Here is an 18,505-nt window from a genome sequence, read left to right as displayed (position 1 = left end):
AATTTAAAATTTTAATTGCTAGAATTCAATGGTTTGACCTAACAATAATTTAATCTTACATAATAAAATTAGAACATAAACTAACTAAAGAAAATGATTTTTAGTCTTTACTATCTTACAATTTATAAATATATTGTAAATGATCAAATAAAAAATAAATATGTTATATATTCCTACCAAGAGAAGACGAATAACTGAAGAAGCAGAGCATGTCAGCACGAAGGAGCCAAAAAACAAAGAGAGCGCGTTCTCCAAGAATAAAGTAAATGCTCATTTTATTTATTTATAAGAATGACAAAGTGGTAAATTAATAGAATGGTGAAGTTGTAAATAAAAGTGTAAAGCAATGACAATTTTGTCAATTTTGAAACCCCGAAAATAATAAACGACGTCGTTTTAATTCTTTTTTTTTTCATTTCATTCTCCTTAAAACGACGTCGTTTTAAGGAAAAAAAAAATCAACAACAACCCCACTCCTTCACTTCGTTCTCTTCATCTCAACAAATTGCTTTCTCTCTCTGGCTCACAGCCCCTCCTTCTATTTCTCTGTTTCTCTTCCCCTTCGTTTCAGCTTGGTTAAAACAAAATCAATAACAACTCCAAATTGCTCTCTTTCTCTTCATTTTCTCTTCGTCTCACAATAGCCTGAAATTTTAGTAATTAAACTTGTAATCTAAGCATATGAGAACGAACTAAGAAGTGCTTTTGCTGAGAGAAATGAAGTGCTTTTCATTTTGCAAAGAAGAAGATGCATGTGTGCATGTGAAAATCCAATGACACGTTGCTGGTAATAATTCATGTATGTGAATAAATGTATATGGATCAAAATTTGTCCTGATAACTTTGAACTTCAGTTTCCTCAGCTCGACTTGAAGAATGTATAGCACAAAGTTGCTCTCTAATGTGACATGGCCCTTTTTTTTTTCTTTTTTTCCCTTTTGGAATTATTCAAGAAGAGTCAAAGTGGTGAAGAATCTCAATATGAAAGGGTTTTGCAGTGCTTGGGATCGTTTATGAAATGAAGATGAAGAGAGAATAATTGGGGCTGATGCTAATTAAACCAAACGGCGTCGTTTTATGGAGAACAAAAACGAAAAAAAAGGAAACGACGTCGTTTCAATTACTTTCGGGGTTTGACCCGAAGTAAATAGCAGAACTCTTATCAAAATTTTAGACAGGCTACAGCCCCAGCCCACAAATAGCTCCGCCCCTGTTTCACTCTTCGGTGAATAATTCAGATCCCTTGATTGGATGGAATTTATTAATTTCCTTTATTTCAAAGGAAATTAATAAATTCCCCCATTTCATAGTCAACCAAACAATGGAAAGGCACAAAAATTCAAAAGTGAGAGGCTTTTAACACCTTTCCATTATTCTTTTAAAACCCCCTCTCAATTATGATCCATTTAATACCAAAAAGATCATTTCTTCTAAATTATCATCCTTAATTTGTGTGTGCATTGATTTCCAAATTTTCTTTTATTTCTATCAATTTTCTCACTCTTAATTTTTTTTTAATAGTCTTCTTACCATACCTTTCACACAAACAATTCTATAAGTGATAATTTCTTTTGAAGTATTGTTATCTTTATTCTTCTCTCCAAACTTTCTTTCTTTACAAAACTTAAAAACATTAGTTTCCCAAAATTAAAAATAATTAATCTGAAAAAATGAAGAAAAAAAAAGGGAGTATTTTAAATTTGTATAGATGAAGATCATGGACTGAAAAAAAAATCATGAAAATGAATTGATCACGAATCTAAAAATTTAGCAACAAAAGACTCAAAAAAATAAAATGACACCTATGAGAGCGCAAAAGAATACAGGAGACAATAATTGGGGTTTGTTATATTAGTGTTTGTCAAGTTTAGTAGAAGAGATATTTATCAGGATATAATAGGGTGTTAAAAACTTTTTTTTTTTTCAAATACTTATGGATTATCTGAAAATATATCCATGATTTCATTTTTTTTAAACAATTTCCAAATCTTAGTTGAGCATACGTCAATGCATTACACACAATACAATTAATTAATTCAAGCTCATTCGGTACTACTGTTCTAAATTTTTTATAATTACGTGTGCCAACAAAGAAACGTAAGTGAGAAAATGTGCCGTTTGCAATTATGTTGTTCTATTCATGAGACTATAAATAAAATATTTTGAACTCTTAAACTTTAATTTTTTATTATTTTGGTGTCTATTATATTTAGAGTAATGATTAGACATCTCAATTTTTTTATTTTAAATTTCATTAATTAAATAATTGATAATTTTTTACTAAATCTAGATAAATTAATTATATTATCTCTCCAATTAGTTAGTGAATGTCACATGATCTGACATAATTTTTTAAAATAAAAAATTTGAGATGTTTAGCACTATTTTTGTATTTATAAGTTGCTTTAGGTGGTGATTTTGATAATTTTTTTAATTACGCATCATAGTGACTAAGAAAATAAAACTTTTTATAGGGAAAAAAAAAGATAGCTTTCTCAGTCTTTGATTACAATGTCCCAAAGCCTCAATAGCACAATTAAATGATTTGTTAATATTGAGGCGATAATTGAAGGATGGATAAAGAATGTTTAATGCCTTTTTTTTATTGTATTTGTTTCCATATTTGCTTTGGTTTTCTTATCTTATAGCTGTTGACTTGAAATATCAAAATTCCTTATTTTTCTTCTAATGTGTTTTTTTCTTTTCTCAAGTGTCATGCAAAAAAAGAATAAAGCATTTCTTTGGATCTGGTTAAAAGAATGATCTTATCGGGAAAAAAAAATTCAAATTAAAGGATTTATTCTTTATTCTTATTTTGTTATCATTTATTTTTCTTTTTGGGTTATTTTCATCCAACTACTGAAGTTTTTAGGCCTGATAACAACTAGCTACAATATCAATTGAACCGTATAAAAAGAAAATCAAATCACATTTTTTTCCTCAAAGAAAGAAATTAAAAGAAAGAAAATATATTTTTAAACAGAGAAATTAAAAGCTTTAGGTATATTCTTCAAATATTCAAAGACGTATTTGATTTCAAGAACTTATTCAAATAATCATTTTACTTATTTTATTTCAAACTAGCTTGATTGGATGCCAAAGTCATCTGCTTCTCATTGATTCCAGCATTGCACATGTTGGCCATCGCTCTTGTATACTTCTTTCCATATATTGATAATGATCCACAAATTTTCCCATAAATTCTCACCTGTATATAATTAATTAAGAAATCAAAATAATCTATCAAATAGTCTTTCTCTATTATGGATGTCGTTTTCTTTTTTTAAATAGACACATTGTTAAACCGTGCGATTTAATGGAGTGAGTGCAGACACACTATTAAACCGCACATCTGTATTAAAAAAAATGAAGACAGCCACACCTAAAAATGATTATGTGTGTGCGAGTACGTGTGTATGCTTGAGATAACAATGGAATTAATTAAGAAAAAAATAATAATAATATAAAACTTACAAGCATTTTCAAGCAATCCCAGTCGTCTACAAGAGGCTGGCCTGCTGGTCGAATGGACTCAATCATTTTCGACACATTTTCTTCCCCAAAAACTTGTGCTATGATTTGATGTATATTTTGATCCACTTGCTGCCTGCTTAAAATCTCATTCTGTAATTGCTTCTGAGCTTCGATCTTCTCACTAGACCCATCAGCCGATCTATTGAACTGCAAGAATAAACATTATTATAACTCAAATTACAAGATCTCATTAATTAAACAATAATTTGATAAAAGATTAATTGAATTACCCTGTGCCAAAGATAATGAAGTTGAGCATCGCGTTGACTAACAGCTCCCCTCGTCAAACGACTCGAATGAGCAATTTCAGCTGATGGGTTAGAAGAAAATTCTTCAGCCTTCATCGTGAAGTTGTCGTTATCAGGATTCGTGCCAATATACGTAAAAATTGGCTCTTTGCTCAGCTCTTTGTTTCCGTACTGCATTACATGAGAGCTAAAGCCTAAATAATCGACCAATGTCCTCCTCCGAATCTGTAAAACTCGACAGAATTAACCAGAGAATTTTATTTTATTTTTAAAAAAAGAGAGAGAGACGTGATAACTTTAATTAATAAAAAAAATAGATTTTACCACTCCATGTTGTTGCTGTAGTGTTTCCCTCTGTAAATCATGTTTTTCACTGCACGCCATTACACAGAAAAGTTAAAAAAAAATTATAAATTTTAATTAACATCAAATTTATCGATGAAAAATCAAATAATCAATTAATTGACCTATCTTCAATCCAAGAAATACTGAAGAGACCACCCAAACAAGTTTCAAAATCATCCTCGGGACTCGGATAATGCCCGGGACAATACATCGCGTAGCTGCTCTCTGCAGGAGTTGAAGCTGTGACTGCATATATGTTCATGTCTTCCGTGAGAAGCCCATCAAACATGCTTCCGGATTCACAAGCTTCAAGGTAAAATTAATTTCCTAATTAATTTCCCCCCAAAATTTCCAACCAAAAATTTTTTTTTTTAATTAATTGATTAGTTATCAAGTAGTAATTAAATTTGCATAATGGTTAATTGATTTCATTTACTTACCATGCTTTTATAAGATTTAGCCTCGTGTTTCTTTTTTAACACCTCTATCAAATCTTTAGCGTAGAGGTCATCTCCAGTAGGCATTGCTGCAGCACATAAATTATAAAAACATTGATGTGAAAAAATTTATAAGATTGAAGAAAAAATAATAATAATAAGAAATTAAAGCTTAAAAAAACAATTAATTTTACTAATTAATAATGTTGATACTTACCGACCATACCAGCGCTTCCATGGTCTGCATAATAAATAAAAATATAGTCATTCGGACCACTATTTACAACCTTGCCACTGCCCCTGGTGAGTGCAGTTCTGTTGCCGAGAATCACCGCCAGAAAATTGTTGGCAGTACAATTTTCACCAGTGTAATCCTGTAAAATAGCCATAGGAATCATATAATCAAATTAAAAAAAGTTTGATTTATCAGGCAAAATAAATACCTTGGGGACTCAATTATAAACATCAGGGCCGCACGGCTTGTTGATGATGATACCAGGCCTTGGATTTTGAACGTTAAATGCAATATCATCATACATGAAAACAATTATGTTTTCATCTTTTAATCCTCCATTTTTCAGAATTTGATACGCGTGACACACATCAGCCTGCAAAAATAACCAGCAAATTTGATGGTGAAAAATCGACAAAATTAATTTGTATGTAAATTAAATAAAAAGTAAAACTAATCAATTAATAAAATTTAACCTGGTGCCGATAATTTTCATAATAATTGGATCCAGCAACTAGAACTACCCATCTGGTTCCAGTAGTTGTGCTTTTTGCAATTTGTCGAGCTTCAACAATAAAATTATTTAACAAGAAAAGGAGAAGAAGTGAAGCAATGAGAATGAAATGATTCATTGTTTTTGATAAATAGTGGAAGCAAAATTAGTGAGTAAGAGTGTAAGAGCAGAATTGGAAGCATATGCATATATATAGAGTGATTTCCATTGGGGGGTTTTAGAGAGCATTAATTAATTAATTAATTGGTTACTTATTTGTATTAGATTTCAATTGGGATTTTAGAGAAAATAATAATAATAATACTGACGATGATGATGATGAAGAAACTGACAGGCAAAAAGCCTTTGTCTTGTAGCCATATATGCCCACCAAACGAAACTGGCTAGAACGCCTGATTTTGAGACCACTTACTGCCACTAATATTATGCCATGGTTTTGTGTGTCGGCTTTGGAAACCTTTTGTTTTTGCTAATTTTGTCTTGTGAAAAAAAAAAAAAAAAGATCAAAGCCCCCGCACAAAACCATGGCATAATATTGTACGGTAGAAATTGTGATATTTAATTGTGGGATTTTATTAAGTTGCAACTTACGGTTATAATAAAATATATAAAAATTTATGATATGATAGTGGACTCTACTGTCTTATTACAAGAATTGTAAGTTATATTAATTGTAAATTAACAAGACTCTTAATTATATAACTTCTTTTATGCCATCTTATTTTTCGTTTATTAAGTGAGTAATAAAAATAATATTGGTCTAATAGGTCTTTTGGAATTTTGAAGCTTAATTTAGTGTCCGTTGAGATCTATTTGAATGTATGAAAGTTGAATTACAACTAAAATCAAAGAAAATAATTAAAAGTTACCAAGCTCCCACACCCACTGGAATACTCAAACCATTGGCCTCATCATGGAGAAAATTAAGAAATTGTTAATTAAAATTTTTTATATTTAATTGTGTAGTCTCATAATAATAATCTTTTACATATATGTTTATATAATCCAATCTTTTACCGAACTGAGGGAAAAACGACCGGGAGTGTAATTTGGTAAAACGATTGCACAAACTCTTTTGGGATATATAATATTTTTTTGGGTCAAAATTCAGGATTTTCCGGAACATTTCTATTAGAAAAAAAAAAGAAAGAAATAAATTATGGGGTTTTTTATTTTTGTCTCAAATGGTTATTCCTCGCAATTTTTTTTTTAAAAATAAGTTATCACCATTTTGTCAAATCACGGTCAACACGAGTGTTGCTGTCCATTTATTTAAAACCCGTCCAAAATTTGAAAAAATTGGAACATTTTGTACAATTATGAGAGAACTTGCTAAATAAGCCAATTAGTGGTTGCAAGCTAAAAATAAAAGGGAGATTGAGTACTAATTAGTTAAATTGGTAAAATTTCTTTAGTGGAAATATAAAATTTTAAAGTTGAACTCCGCTCAAATGAGTGAGCAAAAAATCGAAATACTCAATAAAAAAAAAGAGAAATTTTAAAAGAGATAGTCATAACTCATAAGTCATTCATTAATTCCTAGCTCATTAAACATTTCTCAATCAGATTGATTAATAATAGTAAAGTGATTAAATAGTAAGAGAATGTACCCTCGTGCACCACCATTCCAGATATTACATAACTGGTTTTATCTTCTTCCATAGGATAATCTTTTTCTCTTTTTGATCAACTTAATAAATTCATTCATTTACAATAAGTTATGCTAAATTATTTTATGTTTCCCAAATTAAACTCAATTATCAACAGCAATTTGCATCTCTTTCTTTCTTTCTTTTTTTTTTAAATTTTTTTTTAAACTTTTAGTATTCATTGACAGAAAGCAATTCAATTAATTGGTTATTGCTTCAGGATAAAGCACTATAACTTAAAACAAGATAAATAAATAAAAGTTTAATTACAATTATAAAAAAAATTCTAAAATAACTAAGAGTTATTGTTTCTGTGTTATTGATGCGGTATATCGAAAGCACTACATTAGCAAGGTAGAATCGTGAAGCAAGGATGCACTAATTTCACATTTCTATCTAAATTGGTCAAAATGCTTCTCCATATATTGCCTCTTTCACATGAAAAGAACTTGGTCTTAAAATAGCTGGAATTTTTATATTTCATATTTCTTTTGTTTTGTATAGATAATATTTTACCATTTAAGATATATTGCAGAGTGGTTTTTAAATATGTTTATTTAATTAACTACCCTAGTTTGAATATAAAAGTTCATTTATGACTTGCAAAGGTTCAAAACCCCTTCAATTATCTAGACAAAAACGACTAAAGAAATAGTAAATAGTAACTTATACTTGTTTACTCTACAAGCTTCAATGTTGATTTGTTGTCCTTGAGAGTCTCCACAAATTGGATTCGAGCATGTGCTTGCAAAAGATGCTCTGATGTTTTTGTTAATGCTTGTGTTTAGAGAATTTCTTGATTTGGATTATGGATTTCTCTCGACTTTCAGAAAAATAGCCAAAAGATCTTTTCTCGATACTTTTGGCCTCTATTTATATCCTAAGAAACACCAAAATTGACAAGAAATTTTATTCTAAATCTCAATCTCATCCATCTTTTTTTATATGTTTGATTTTATGCCTTAGATCGAATAAATGTTTTTGTCCGTATCTGAATTTGTAGTATGAGATTTAGTTAGTAATCACGTGTGTCTGAGTTTGATCGTTGATTATTTTCAGATTTTTTTTTTTTTATTACTGATCTCTAATCCAAGACCAATATACGCTATATCCGTATTGATCTCTAATCTGAGATCAATATAAGCTACATATGTCCATATGGATCTGTAATCCAAGATCAATATCAGCTATCTCCGTTATACAAATTAATAATGTTTGCTGCACAGGTAAAACGTGGTGCGGTGTGTGGCACTTAACAGTTTGAATAACTTCAATAGGGCTTCACATTTCTGCCAATATGTTCAATACTAACATTTTAGATGCATGCAAACGTGCAGACAAGTGTTGAATTTTGGCACTCATACACTCCAATTAAACCATATACATCCTATATATTGTCTACGAAGAGATTCAAGAGATCCCTTACATTCTGTTCATTTTAGCCGCTGCCTTTTCGAAATTCTTCGAGGATTTCTCACTTTCATTGAATGAAGCCGCCTTGAATTCCTTAGTCTTCTTGACCCTCCTCCTCTTAAATGAAATGACACTTGTCTTGTCTTGAGTAGGGATGGCAATGGGCACCGCCCGCAGCGGGTTTGCCATTATCAAATCCAAACCCGCACAAAATTTAAATTACCAAACCCACCCGCAACCCGCAGCGGGTTTTAATTTTTTTACAAAAACCCACCCGCAGCGGGTTTTAACAATTACCAAACCCGCAATGGTATCCGGCGGATTTTTTGCGGGTTTCCGTATTTAAAATCACAAATTTTTAATATATAAATTTATAATAATAACCTCAAATTCCATATAACATACTCAATTTTATATTTAAATAATGTAAATGAAAAATTAAAATTTCCACATCAATTCAACACAAATTCTCAAATTTAAGTATAAATTACACAAATCCATTTAAAAAACACAAACTAGTATCTAAAAATAATAATTACATTTCATATTATCATTTAAAACAAGCTCCAAGAGAAGATATTCATTTCATTCACCACCATAAGCACCCATCCAACACAATGCCTATAATAATAATTAAGATTAATATTTTCAAATACTAATTCGAAGGAAAATGCCTTTAGTTTTCTTTAGATTATGACTTTAGAATAGGATATAGGCCACATACACACATACACAATTTTGAGCCTTTGGCTATTTGGTAATTTAATTAATGACATTATTTTCTTTATATATTTTTAGATTAAAATTAAACTAAAAATATTTGAAAAAAATATTGCGGGTTTGGTGGATATCCATGCGGGTATCCACCGGATATAAGGTTAATACCAAACCCACCCGCATCCATGTGCGGGTTTTAATTTATAATACTAAACCCGCCCGCAATGGGTAAAATTATCCGCAACGGACGGGTTTTGGCGGGTGGGTTTGGGCGGGTTTGCGGGTTTGCGGGTACAATTGCCATCTCTAGTCTTGAGCTTTACGTGATGGTGCCGGCTGCCGCAATGACTGTCATGCCCATACCAGTCGTTTCTCTCCATGTATCGTTTTCTTCTCGAACTTAAATGGCGATGATAACCTGAAAAATCATTTCCATCACTGCTTGAACTATACCCCCATTCAGCATCTCTAATGCGTCGGCGCCTGTCTCTACGTTTGGTGTTCAATAGCTTGTGCCACAAGAAACATGTGATGTCTTCCAAAGCATACCAGTATGTTTCACAAGCAGCCCAGCACATCTTACAAAGGCTTCTTACAATGCATTGGCAGATTCCCACTTTGAACAATAGGTAGCAGAACAACAAAACTGAAAATATGAAAAATGATATAATAAATGACAAAAACCTAGCAGTTAATTCTCGCTGTACTTAAATATAACTGGTAAATATAACAAAAAGAAACAAAAATTTACCATATTTAGCTTAAGATCATTTATAAGCAAAGATTGAAACAAACAGCATTATCATGATTTGTGCTCAACGATGCCATTCCGAAATATACAAATTCGGGAGAGAGTTCTGTTACATTCTTTATGAAACCAAAACATTTTCTGAACTATTAATTTGTCTTATTTTTGTTTATTTCATCAATTTGTTCATTCAATCAACAGTCAAAATGAAAATAGAAGAATTCGAAAAGAAATTAAACTTAAATGGGAAAATGAATTGTTAAGTATGAGAGCTGAGATTACTTATGTAGCACAGCCCCAAAATCATTAGCAGTTTCACCAGATTGGTGACACATAAGTGCTCGATGAAACAAATTATGTCCCATGGTTCTGGACAAACATCCCTACATAGCCAAGCAAATCGAATCAAACCACCATTCAATAAATGCGCGCGCATGTATGCATAAAGCAATTGATACGACCTCTTTCAAATGAACACATATAGATCATTACATTGGCGATAATCAAATAGATTGTAACTTGCAAGATACTCCCTTTCATTATTATGGTATAATTAAGCAACTAAAGCAATTACATACATAATTAATGTTGTAAAGATTTATACAAATAAAGAGAAGCGTTATGAGAGATGACGAATTAGAATTACTTACTCACAAGATCCATTGAAGATGCTCTTAAATGGAGCCACGAAAGCAGTGCCAAGAACACTGCCTATACCATTAGCAGCTTTACTAATCACAGTCCCCATTGCTATTGCTATATTATTGCTATTATACTACTTCACAAACACTTCCCATTTTGACACTAATCCACATTCGTAATTTCAATTAGACCATCTGAAGCTACACAACAACAACAACATAAATAAATAAATATATAACAACAGCAGTAATAATAATTTAAGAAAATCATAGCCATTGAAATTGCATGTAATATACTAAAAGGGCAACCAACAAAGGATTGAAAAGGCAAAATGGCATATAATTATGAGCACCATAAATAAAATGAAGGAGAACCCATAACTAAATTTATGAAAATAGATAGGGAAAAAGAGTAAGAAATGTATTTAATTTATTTACTAACCAAAAACTTGATCTTAGAAGCGAAGGGAAAAGAGTTTCTGAAGTCTTGAGTTAGAAATGCACATTCTACAGAGAAACGAACAGATGCATAGAGACGGTTATTATTTATGAAAAAAAGTGAAAATGAAAGCCCATCAACTTGGGCTCCCAATTTATTTGGGTTAGGGTCTAAAGTTATACATGATTAAAAAAAATTTAGTGAGAAAGCTTTCAATGGCTTTTTTTTTTGTTCTATTACTCTAAATTTAATTATGTCTTTCTATTTTTCGGGTACTAGAGTTAAGGTAATTATGTCTCTCTAATTTTCTTGTACTAGAGTTGAGGATGATACCATGTTTAATGAAGTGTTTATCTTCTTATTCAATTAAATTCCCACATCTTCTTTTCACACATTAGTTGAATAATTATCTTTACATTAATAATATCATGTTTTTTTTTGACAGAGTAATAATAGTACTGTTGATAGTTCACTTCTTATTTGACTAATTTATATATATCTGGCTGCATAATGTTTAATGTTCTTTTTAATTTTATGTTTTCATTGAATTGGATGCATGGAATGCTTAAGAATTTGCATTGTTAATCGAAAGAGAACATATCTAATTAAGATTTATTTAATTAACTTGGACTTAATTATTAATATGTCCATTAAATGCCGCAGATTGATTTCAAATTGTCTACATTGGTCATGGCTCTGCCGATGGATTAGCAGTTGCCAAATTTAATTAGTGTTTGTGTGTCTTACTAGGATTGTACCGTGTTATTATTATTATTATTATTTCACGTAGGTGATTGGTGTAGTTAATAAATTTAAAAATAAAAATAATTAAATCTTAATCATATACCGTCATTAAAAGAAGAAATATACCGTCATTTAAAGAAGAAATAATTCGCGACCTTAGCATGCTGAAATTGTATGTTCGACTAATTAAAGATTACTATTTTTATCGGGTTTTGTTGTTTTATGGTAGGACCAACCACTTTAATGCTACAAGACCTATTACTTTTAAAATAAAAGATTTACGAACCCCAAAATACAAGTCCCACCACCAAGCTTGTCAAAATAATACGTTCGTATAGAGATACGATACCCAACTCAGATAAATTTTTCTCTACCAAAAGACACATTGCATGACATTATTAAAGGCTTAGAAAAATTCAGATAGAGAGAATGCCCAAAATTCTCTTCAGATAAAATACTTCCACCAGACTCCCCGCCCAAGAAATTCCAGTAGACTCCAACACGAATAAATTGAAAGGTCTAGTTCTTACATTCTTTAATAAGCTCTCCAACATCAGCTATGACCAAATCAATCTCACATCTGCTGGTAACTTTGCCAACAATCAAAATTTCCAACACGAATTGATTCAGTAATCAGCAAAGACAGAACTAGATCAAAACCGAGATTAATCCCTTCTGGAACGGCCATGGCCTCAACAAATTCCGGATCACTGAAGAGAGATTCTGTTTATTGAGGCCACCATTACATTACCATCTGAATTTCTAACTAAGCTCTAATGTTGGGGAAGCCATCACTGATTCCTTCAAGTATTCATTTCCACTTCCTCAAGTATTCTACATGCTATTTACAGATTGTCGGTATCGGTGAAATATTTACATATTACCAGCTATTATAGTACAAGCAAGTTTGAACTATTGATGAGAATGGGCTGAAGGGGCAAGCAAAAACTCAGTGGCAAACTCATCATCATTTTTACCCAGCATTTCTTCTAAGCTACATTCAATATTCCTTCCTTTTAGCACCCAAAATCTGGGCTTTATCTTTTTTTCCAATGAATAGCTAAAATACCTTGGATAAGCCACCACGTCCTGCAGCGACTTTTCCATGGTGTTTAAGAGGAACGCTAACTTTGGTCTAAATACCTCATCGATGCTGTACCCCAGTAAAGGAGAGAACCTTCGAACCATGAATGCAATATCCCTCTTTGATAGCCCCATCTCCATCAAGTATTTTATCCTGTTTACAATAAATCTAGGTTTAGCCACAAAAGGTACCGAGTGTTGAATAATTACTCATGTATACATCTGATACGTGAACAACTTTATCAAGTCGTTAAGATGTTTATGTTTTTCTAACAACACTTATCAAGACATTTAACAGAAAGAGTCAGTTTTTTTGACATTTATCTAAATGAAGATTATTCAAGTCAGCCATCTTAATGTTAAAATATTTGTTCCTAGAACAAACCCTAGCCCTTTATTAATACTTCATTTCAAGCACTGGTAGTTTTGAAGATAGATAAGCCAAAATAGCTTTTTCTTTCTTTTTTTTTTTTTTTCCTTAGATATCAGAAAAAGAAAAGCAAAGACTTTCTGCAACTTTGTCCACAGTGAAACTAAGAGAATCCCGTGTTTCCAGAATTGAAATTTTTAATGTTCTATTTTAATTTTGACCATTTTCATAATCTCCCCCTTTTCTTCTTTTCATTAAAACTTAAATTCAAATTAATTGAACCATCCAAGTCAATATATTATAGAACGAAAGCATTACCTTGGAAGTAAGGTTCTGTCGACATCTGAAACAAGAAGCTCAGGATATTTCTTGATAGTTCGAGGAAGGTGATCCTTAGAAATTCCAATACCAATGAGAAAATCGATCTTCTTCATCAATGTTCTCTCAATGTTGCTGGCAAAAAGTTCCGGGCAGCGACCAAGAATCCTTCCCACGTTCTCCCTATCAAATCCTACATCTTCCAAAAATGAAACCACCTACAAAAGGCAGAAATAAAATCTGTAAAAATACCTAAGAACAATGACATCAAAGGCACAACTTCAAGGTTATCAATTGCAATTTCAAAAGTTTCGTTCTGGCTGCATGAAGCTTTAAGCGCTTAAAACATAGAGTAAGGCTGCTGGAAAGGTCAGAGGCAGCCAGAATTGAAACACTTGGAAAGCATTAGAATTCAATTAATGTGACTCTCAACTTTTATGGTAAACAGAAAAGCCCATAAAATGACCTACAATTTGAAGGCGAGAAAACTTTACTTCAATAATGGTTGCAGACCTATACTAACTTTCCAGTAATTTTAAAAGCAGGTTGCTTCTGTAGTTCTGATATTAGACCAGAACAGAAATATTGACAATTAACCACCTATGAGTGTGCTGAAAGTGTAATATAAGGAAGAAAAGGGTATCCCAAAGAATAGAGAGCCAAACAAGAAAACATACAACAATAAACGTTCCTCTGAGAAAAGGCAAAGTACAGGGTTAAAAAGGAATACCTGCCGGAATTCCTGAGGTTTCCGTAGCAGCAACTGGGGGCTTTTGGCAATAACTTGACCCAACTTCTTGTTTTCTACTCCCAATTCGCCAAGTTGATCTAACATCAACTTTAGCTTGCTAGTTGAACAACCCAGTAAATGAGGCCAGCTTCTTATAGCGCGGTCAACACTCAGCTTTGGTACCTGGTATAAAATATTGTTAACGATGTGATAGGGCAAAATAAAAATAACCAATAAAAGAAAGGAAGTCACACTAAATGAGCTAGGGTGAGGCTGGGTTAAGCTCAACAAAAAACAACAATCCTCTTGGCCAAACTCACCTGCCAGTCTATATAACTCTTTACCAAAGCAATTTAATACTTTGCATCAATTTCAAGCTACGCTGATTTCAACACATCGCATTAGAATATTAAATGGAAAAAATATTCGGTGATCACCATGCTGAGTCAAGTTACCACCGCTTGATATAGTGATATTCTAAAAACAGGCTCATTTCTGAAGCTACTAGGCTAAGGTTTTTCTTTTGCTAAAGTTTTCCATAACCCAATTCATCCATGGAGCCAGGCATTAACTACTTAGGTCAGAGACCGACCAGTTGGCTATATAATGGAAATTAAAGAATTCAATAAGAGAAACATGGCGAAACAAAATATCGAAGAAATAAGTATGCTCATGAATATGAAAGAAAGAAAAGAGGGAAAAGTTTAAAAAAATGAGAATGAATATCAAGATGAAAACTTTGTGCTTGGGGTGGATTCATCTCATTACAGAAAAAGTGACGCGATGCTTCAAAATTTTCCACAACTTCATTTACCCATGTTTACATGAAAAGTTGGAGAAGCAAAGTTTGCCCAAAAAATTTCTCCAAAGCCTTCTATGGTTCTCTTCTATTTTCCATAACGACCAAATGCAACGAAAAACATTTTGTAGTATTTTTCTGCTCTCCACTTTTAATAAGACAAAAGCACACTGAGAATAAACAAAATTTTAAGTTATCAATAACAAAGCTTATGCAAATAACATCACTTATGCATGCACTTTTTGACCCTAAAACCAATTTATTATTGTTACTGGGCCAGGCAGCCCAACATAGTCTAGATGAATCCATACCTTTTCTTCATTAAAAACTGAAAGAATTTCCTCGTAATTTTCTTGAATGCTTGTTGAAAGAATCCACGGATATTTAAGCAGCATTTTCCCAACATCATTATCCACTGCACCAATCTAGAAGCAGCACAAATGATTTTGCTCGCACAATTAGCAAAGATGATATCAACCATAAAACTTCTATCTCAAAACCAAACAACAGAAGGGATATTCTTGTTTGTAAGAGAGACAACAGAATGCGTACATGAGAGTTTCTGATCATAAACTAAGGTGAACGGAAAGGATAAATGTTCTATGGAATTTTATGAATGGTACCTCCTCAAAAGCCAGCGCTTTTGTTCTGATAGCTTTAATATTCCAAAATATAAGGGGTGGAAATAACAGAAGCACGTTTCCCATGCAGTCCTTTGGAACTCCAACAATTTCAAGAAAATCCACAACAGGTTTTACATGGGACTCCGCTGATAACAACAGAAGACGTGGAAATGATTCAACAAGATATCGGAAAGAGGCATCTGCAGAACCCAACATATCTAATCCTCCACGCCTTGCTTCAATCTATAAAACAACATGAAAAACACAATCAATATACACAAAACAGAATATATAAATAAACGTGTCTATGAAATGGATCTCTTATTATATTAACAAATAGCATACTAGACCTTTTCGAAGAAGGCTAATGTTTGCTGCACATCTTCGTCAAGAGGAATTGATAAGTGCTTCATCATACGGCGAGCATTTTTCCCAAGCGTCCTTTCAGTATTACTGCCAGAAAAGAATATTTCCTTCATATATTTAACCTAAAATCCCAATGCAACATAAGCACCAGCTCCAGCTAACTGATACAAATAACTAATTTGATTCTACAAAAAACAGAGCAAGAATATGAAATCACTCACGTTTACATGGCATAAGTAATACAATCTGTCTGATCCTTACTCATATCAAATGAAAAACAGAAAAATAATAATAGTAGCAGCTTACTACATCACAAAATAACACTAAAATGTTTATGCATATGTTTTCATTCTGTAATTAAGGTTCCATTTGGCTGCATAGATTTGGAAGAAAAGATGATTTAGTCTCTAATCAATGGTCCCTTTGGTTGCATAGATTTAGAATAAACCACACCGACCAAGATATACTTAATAGCTAGTGATTCCATTCCACCATACCTCAATTTATTTTATTATTAAATTTTTTATAAGCACCATTATAGTAAGCCAAGTTTAAATCCCAGTCATTTACCAGTTGAACTAACTAGCACCTGCAATCCCAAACATAACCTTAACTCCAATTATGTAACACAAAACAAAATCAATCTTAAAGAGCTGTTTTTACCTTGTGAATGAGAGGAGGCAGAGGCTCCCCGGACAAGTATCTGGCAATACTGATAGCAGAAGAAAGACTGAGACCAAGACTCTCCAAGAAAGCAACCTTGCCATTATCACCTTTCTCCTTGGCCATTCTAACGACTTTTTCTTTAAACCCAATTAAAACCGACTCCTCTCCATCTCCATTTCCAACATCATTCTTATTACTAACACTACTACTACTCCAGGACTTCCACTCTTCCAAGTCCTGTACGCTGTCGTTTAGCATCTGGGCATACTTGGGTGAATTTGAGGAAATAAAAGCACAATCCTCCTGGGAAATGCCCAGTTCAGAGAGGTAATCATAAATAGCTTGTTGGGTAAGTGTCAGAGAGTGGGATTGGGACTGTGATTGTGATTGGTCACTGGGTGCGTTGTTGCTGCTGTTGGTTGATGAGGAACAGAGAAGGGGATTGATTTTGAAGGGCTTGTGGTGGTGGACATTGGCTGTAAAAGGGAGTGGATTTTGAGGAAATGAGAGGAAATGGGAAGAAGTTGAAGGGATTAAGTGGGGTTTTGGTGATGGTGAGGGTACTATGAGATGTGTGAGAACTGGGAAGGATTTGGTGGACATTTTCATTTGTAAAACCCTAACTGAACTGTTCTTAGAACCCCGCCGCGGATTTATTATTTATATATGTGCCGGCAAAACCCGTTATTGTGTAACGGTGGACGTTCAAGCGTCTGCAACTTAATTTGAGGGTTAGACTCTGTTTCGTATTAGTTTCTCAAGCAGTATATATTTTAATATTTGAATAGAGTCTCTGTATACAAAATTTTAATTAAAAAAAATTTAGCTGTTTAGTTATTAATTAGAATTTTTATTAAAAAACTGTATAATAAGTAATTTTTTAAAGTTATGATATAAAAAAAAAAGTAATTAAGGTTATCTAATAAGTAAATGATATTTTAGGAATTTTAATATTTAAAAAAAAACTTTTCAATTTCTGCTCTCTCTGAACTTTATTAATAGAGGCAAAATAACTTATCTAGTGTATGTTTGAAATTTCTTATCTAATGATCATAAATGCTTATTTAATTTCATAAACTCTTATGAAATATTTTTTTATTATTGTTTGGTGTTTTTTGAATAAAGTTTTTAAAGACTAATAAAATATTTTCTTTCTACTAGTACTTAAATTTTAGATTTTTGAGAGTACTGAAAAGTATTTTTTAAATGTAAAAATGTCTAATTATTTATTTAATAATCTTATTTCATTTTTTTCATGACAAAGCTTTAAAGAGTTCGTTTACCAAAGTAATTTCAAAAATTTTAATAAAAGTTGTTATTAACAATCAAACAATTAAAATTTTAAAGTTCCACTTGTAAAAGTTCTACTAAATAAATTTTTCCCTTAAATAATCTATATTTGAAAATCTATACCAAATAGAGTTTTAATTTTCAAAAGCTCCACTAAAAAAACTAAATAACAATAAAAAATTTGAAAAGAGTTTATAAAATTAAATAAGTATTTATGATTATTATATAAGTAATACCAAATATGCACTTAATTGATATGAAATTTATTTATTAAATATTTGATTACGTAATTTTATAAACTAAGAAATCTAATAGTTGAGTAACACATGATTAAATAATTTTACAAACTCTAAAATTTATAATCTAATAAATGAACAACATATTGTGTTGACACTCATATTAGAACTCAAATATTAAAATCACTGAAAATATTGATTTGAAAATTTAATACTTGTGTAACTTGTGTTATTATTGAATGCCCATCCCTCCCTCTTCATTCTTGTGTTGAACAACTGATCAAATACAATCAATTTAAAACTCGTATCAATTTTAATCAACACAAATCCACTATCTCGTATCTGATTTGTTGGATTCAGGTA

At 31.8% G+C, this 18,505-nt stretch overlaps 2 protein-coding genes and 1 pseudogene across 5 annotated transcripts in view; all 3 read right to left on the bottom strand.

The window, feature by feature from the left end:
- Nucleotides 1-10,865, bottom strand: part of LOC102610760 (uncharacterized) — a 51,137-nt gene extending 40,272 nt beyond the window's left edge. Inside the window, exons 1-3 of one of the 4 annotated variants that reach the window (XM_052444205.1) lie at nucleotides 10,488-10,830; nucleotides 10,120-10,220; nucleotides 9,508-9,735 (exon numbers count right to left, since the gene is read on the bottom strand). In XM_052444205.1, the coding sequence (XP_052300165.1) occupies nucleotides 9,508-9,735; nucleotides 10,120-10,220; nucleotides 10,488-10,585 (427 nt within the window). In that variant the 5' untranslated portion in view covers nucleotides 10,586-10,830. Of the gene's footprint in view, nucleotides 1-9,507; nucleotides 9,736-10,119; nucleotides 10,221-10,487 lie in introns of all 4 variants that reach the window. The other 3 variants (XM_052444207.1, XM_052444208.1, XM_052444206.1) reach the window with 3 other exon arrangements.
- On the bottom strand, nucleotides 2,954-5,468 carry LOC127903701 (vacuolar-processing enzyme-like; annotated as a pseudogene).
- A 1,302-nt stretch (nucleotides 10,866-12,167) lies between the features above and the next one.
- Nucleotides 12,168-17,368, bottom strand: LOC102616438 (transcription termination factor MTERF2, chloroplastic). Its single transcript, XM_006468058.4, has 7 exons — nucleotides 16,614-17,368; nucleotides 15,935-16,072; nucleotides 15,585-15,827; nucleotides 15,273-15,386; nucleotides 14,163-14,345; nucleotides 13,433-13,650; nucleotides 12,168-12,898 (listed from the first exon to the last, which is right to left on the bottom strand). Exons 1-7 carry the CDS (start codon nucleotides 17,223-17,225, stop codon nucleotides 12,574-12,576), a joined length of 1,833 nt encoding a protein of 610 aa, XP_006468121.2. The 5' UTR covers nucleotides 17,226-17,368; the 3' UTR covers nucleotides 12,168-12,573.
- Between the last annotated feature and the right edge of the window lie 1,137 nt (nucleotides 17,369-18,505).

Source organism: Citrus sinensis, chromosome 7 (assembly GCF_022201045.2).
Source record: "Citrus sinensis cultivar Valencia sweet orange chromosome 7, DVS_A1.0, whole genome shotgun sequence".
Lineage (NCBI taxonomy): Eukaryota > Viridiplantae > Streptophyta > Magnoliopsida > Sapindales > Rutaceae > Citrus > Citrus sinensis.
This window is presented reverse-complemented; position numbering and strand designations above follow the sequence as displayed.

Coding starts and splice junctions, on each gene's coding strand:
- LOC102616438 (XM_006468058.4), bottom strand. CDS start 17,225: ATGAAAATGTCCACCAAATCCTTCCCAGTTCTCACACATCTCATAGTA. Junction 16,073..16,613: donor TGCCTCCTCTCATTCACAAG/GTAAAAACAGCT, acceptor TTGGGATTTTAG/GTTAAATATATGAAGGAAAT. Junction 12,899..13,432: donor GACAGAACCTTACTTCCAAG/GTAATGCTTTCG, acceptor TATTGTAAACAG/GATAAAATACTTGATGGAGA.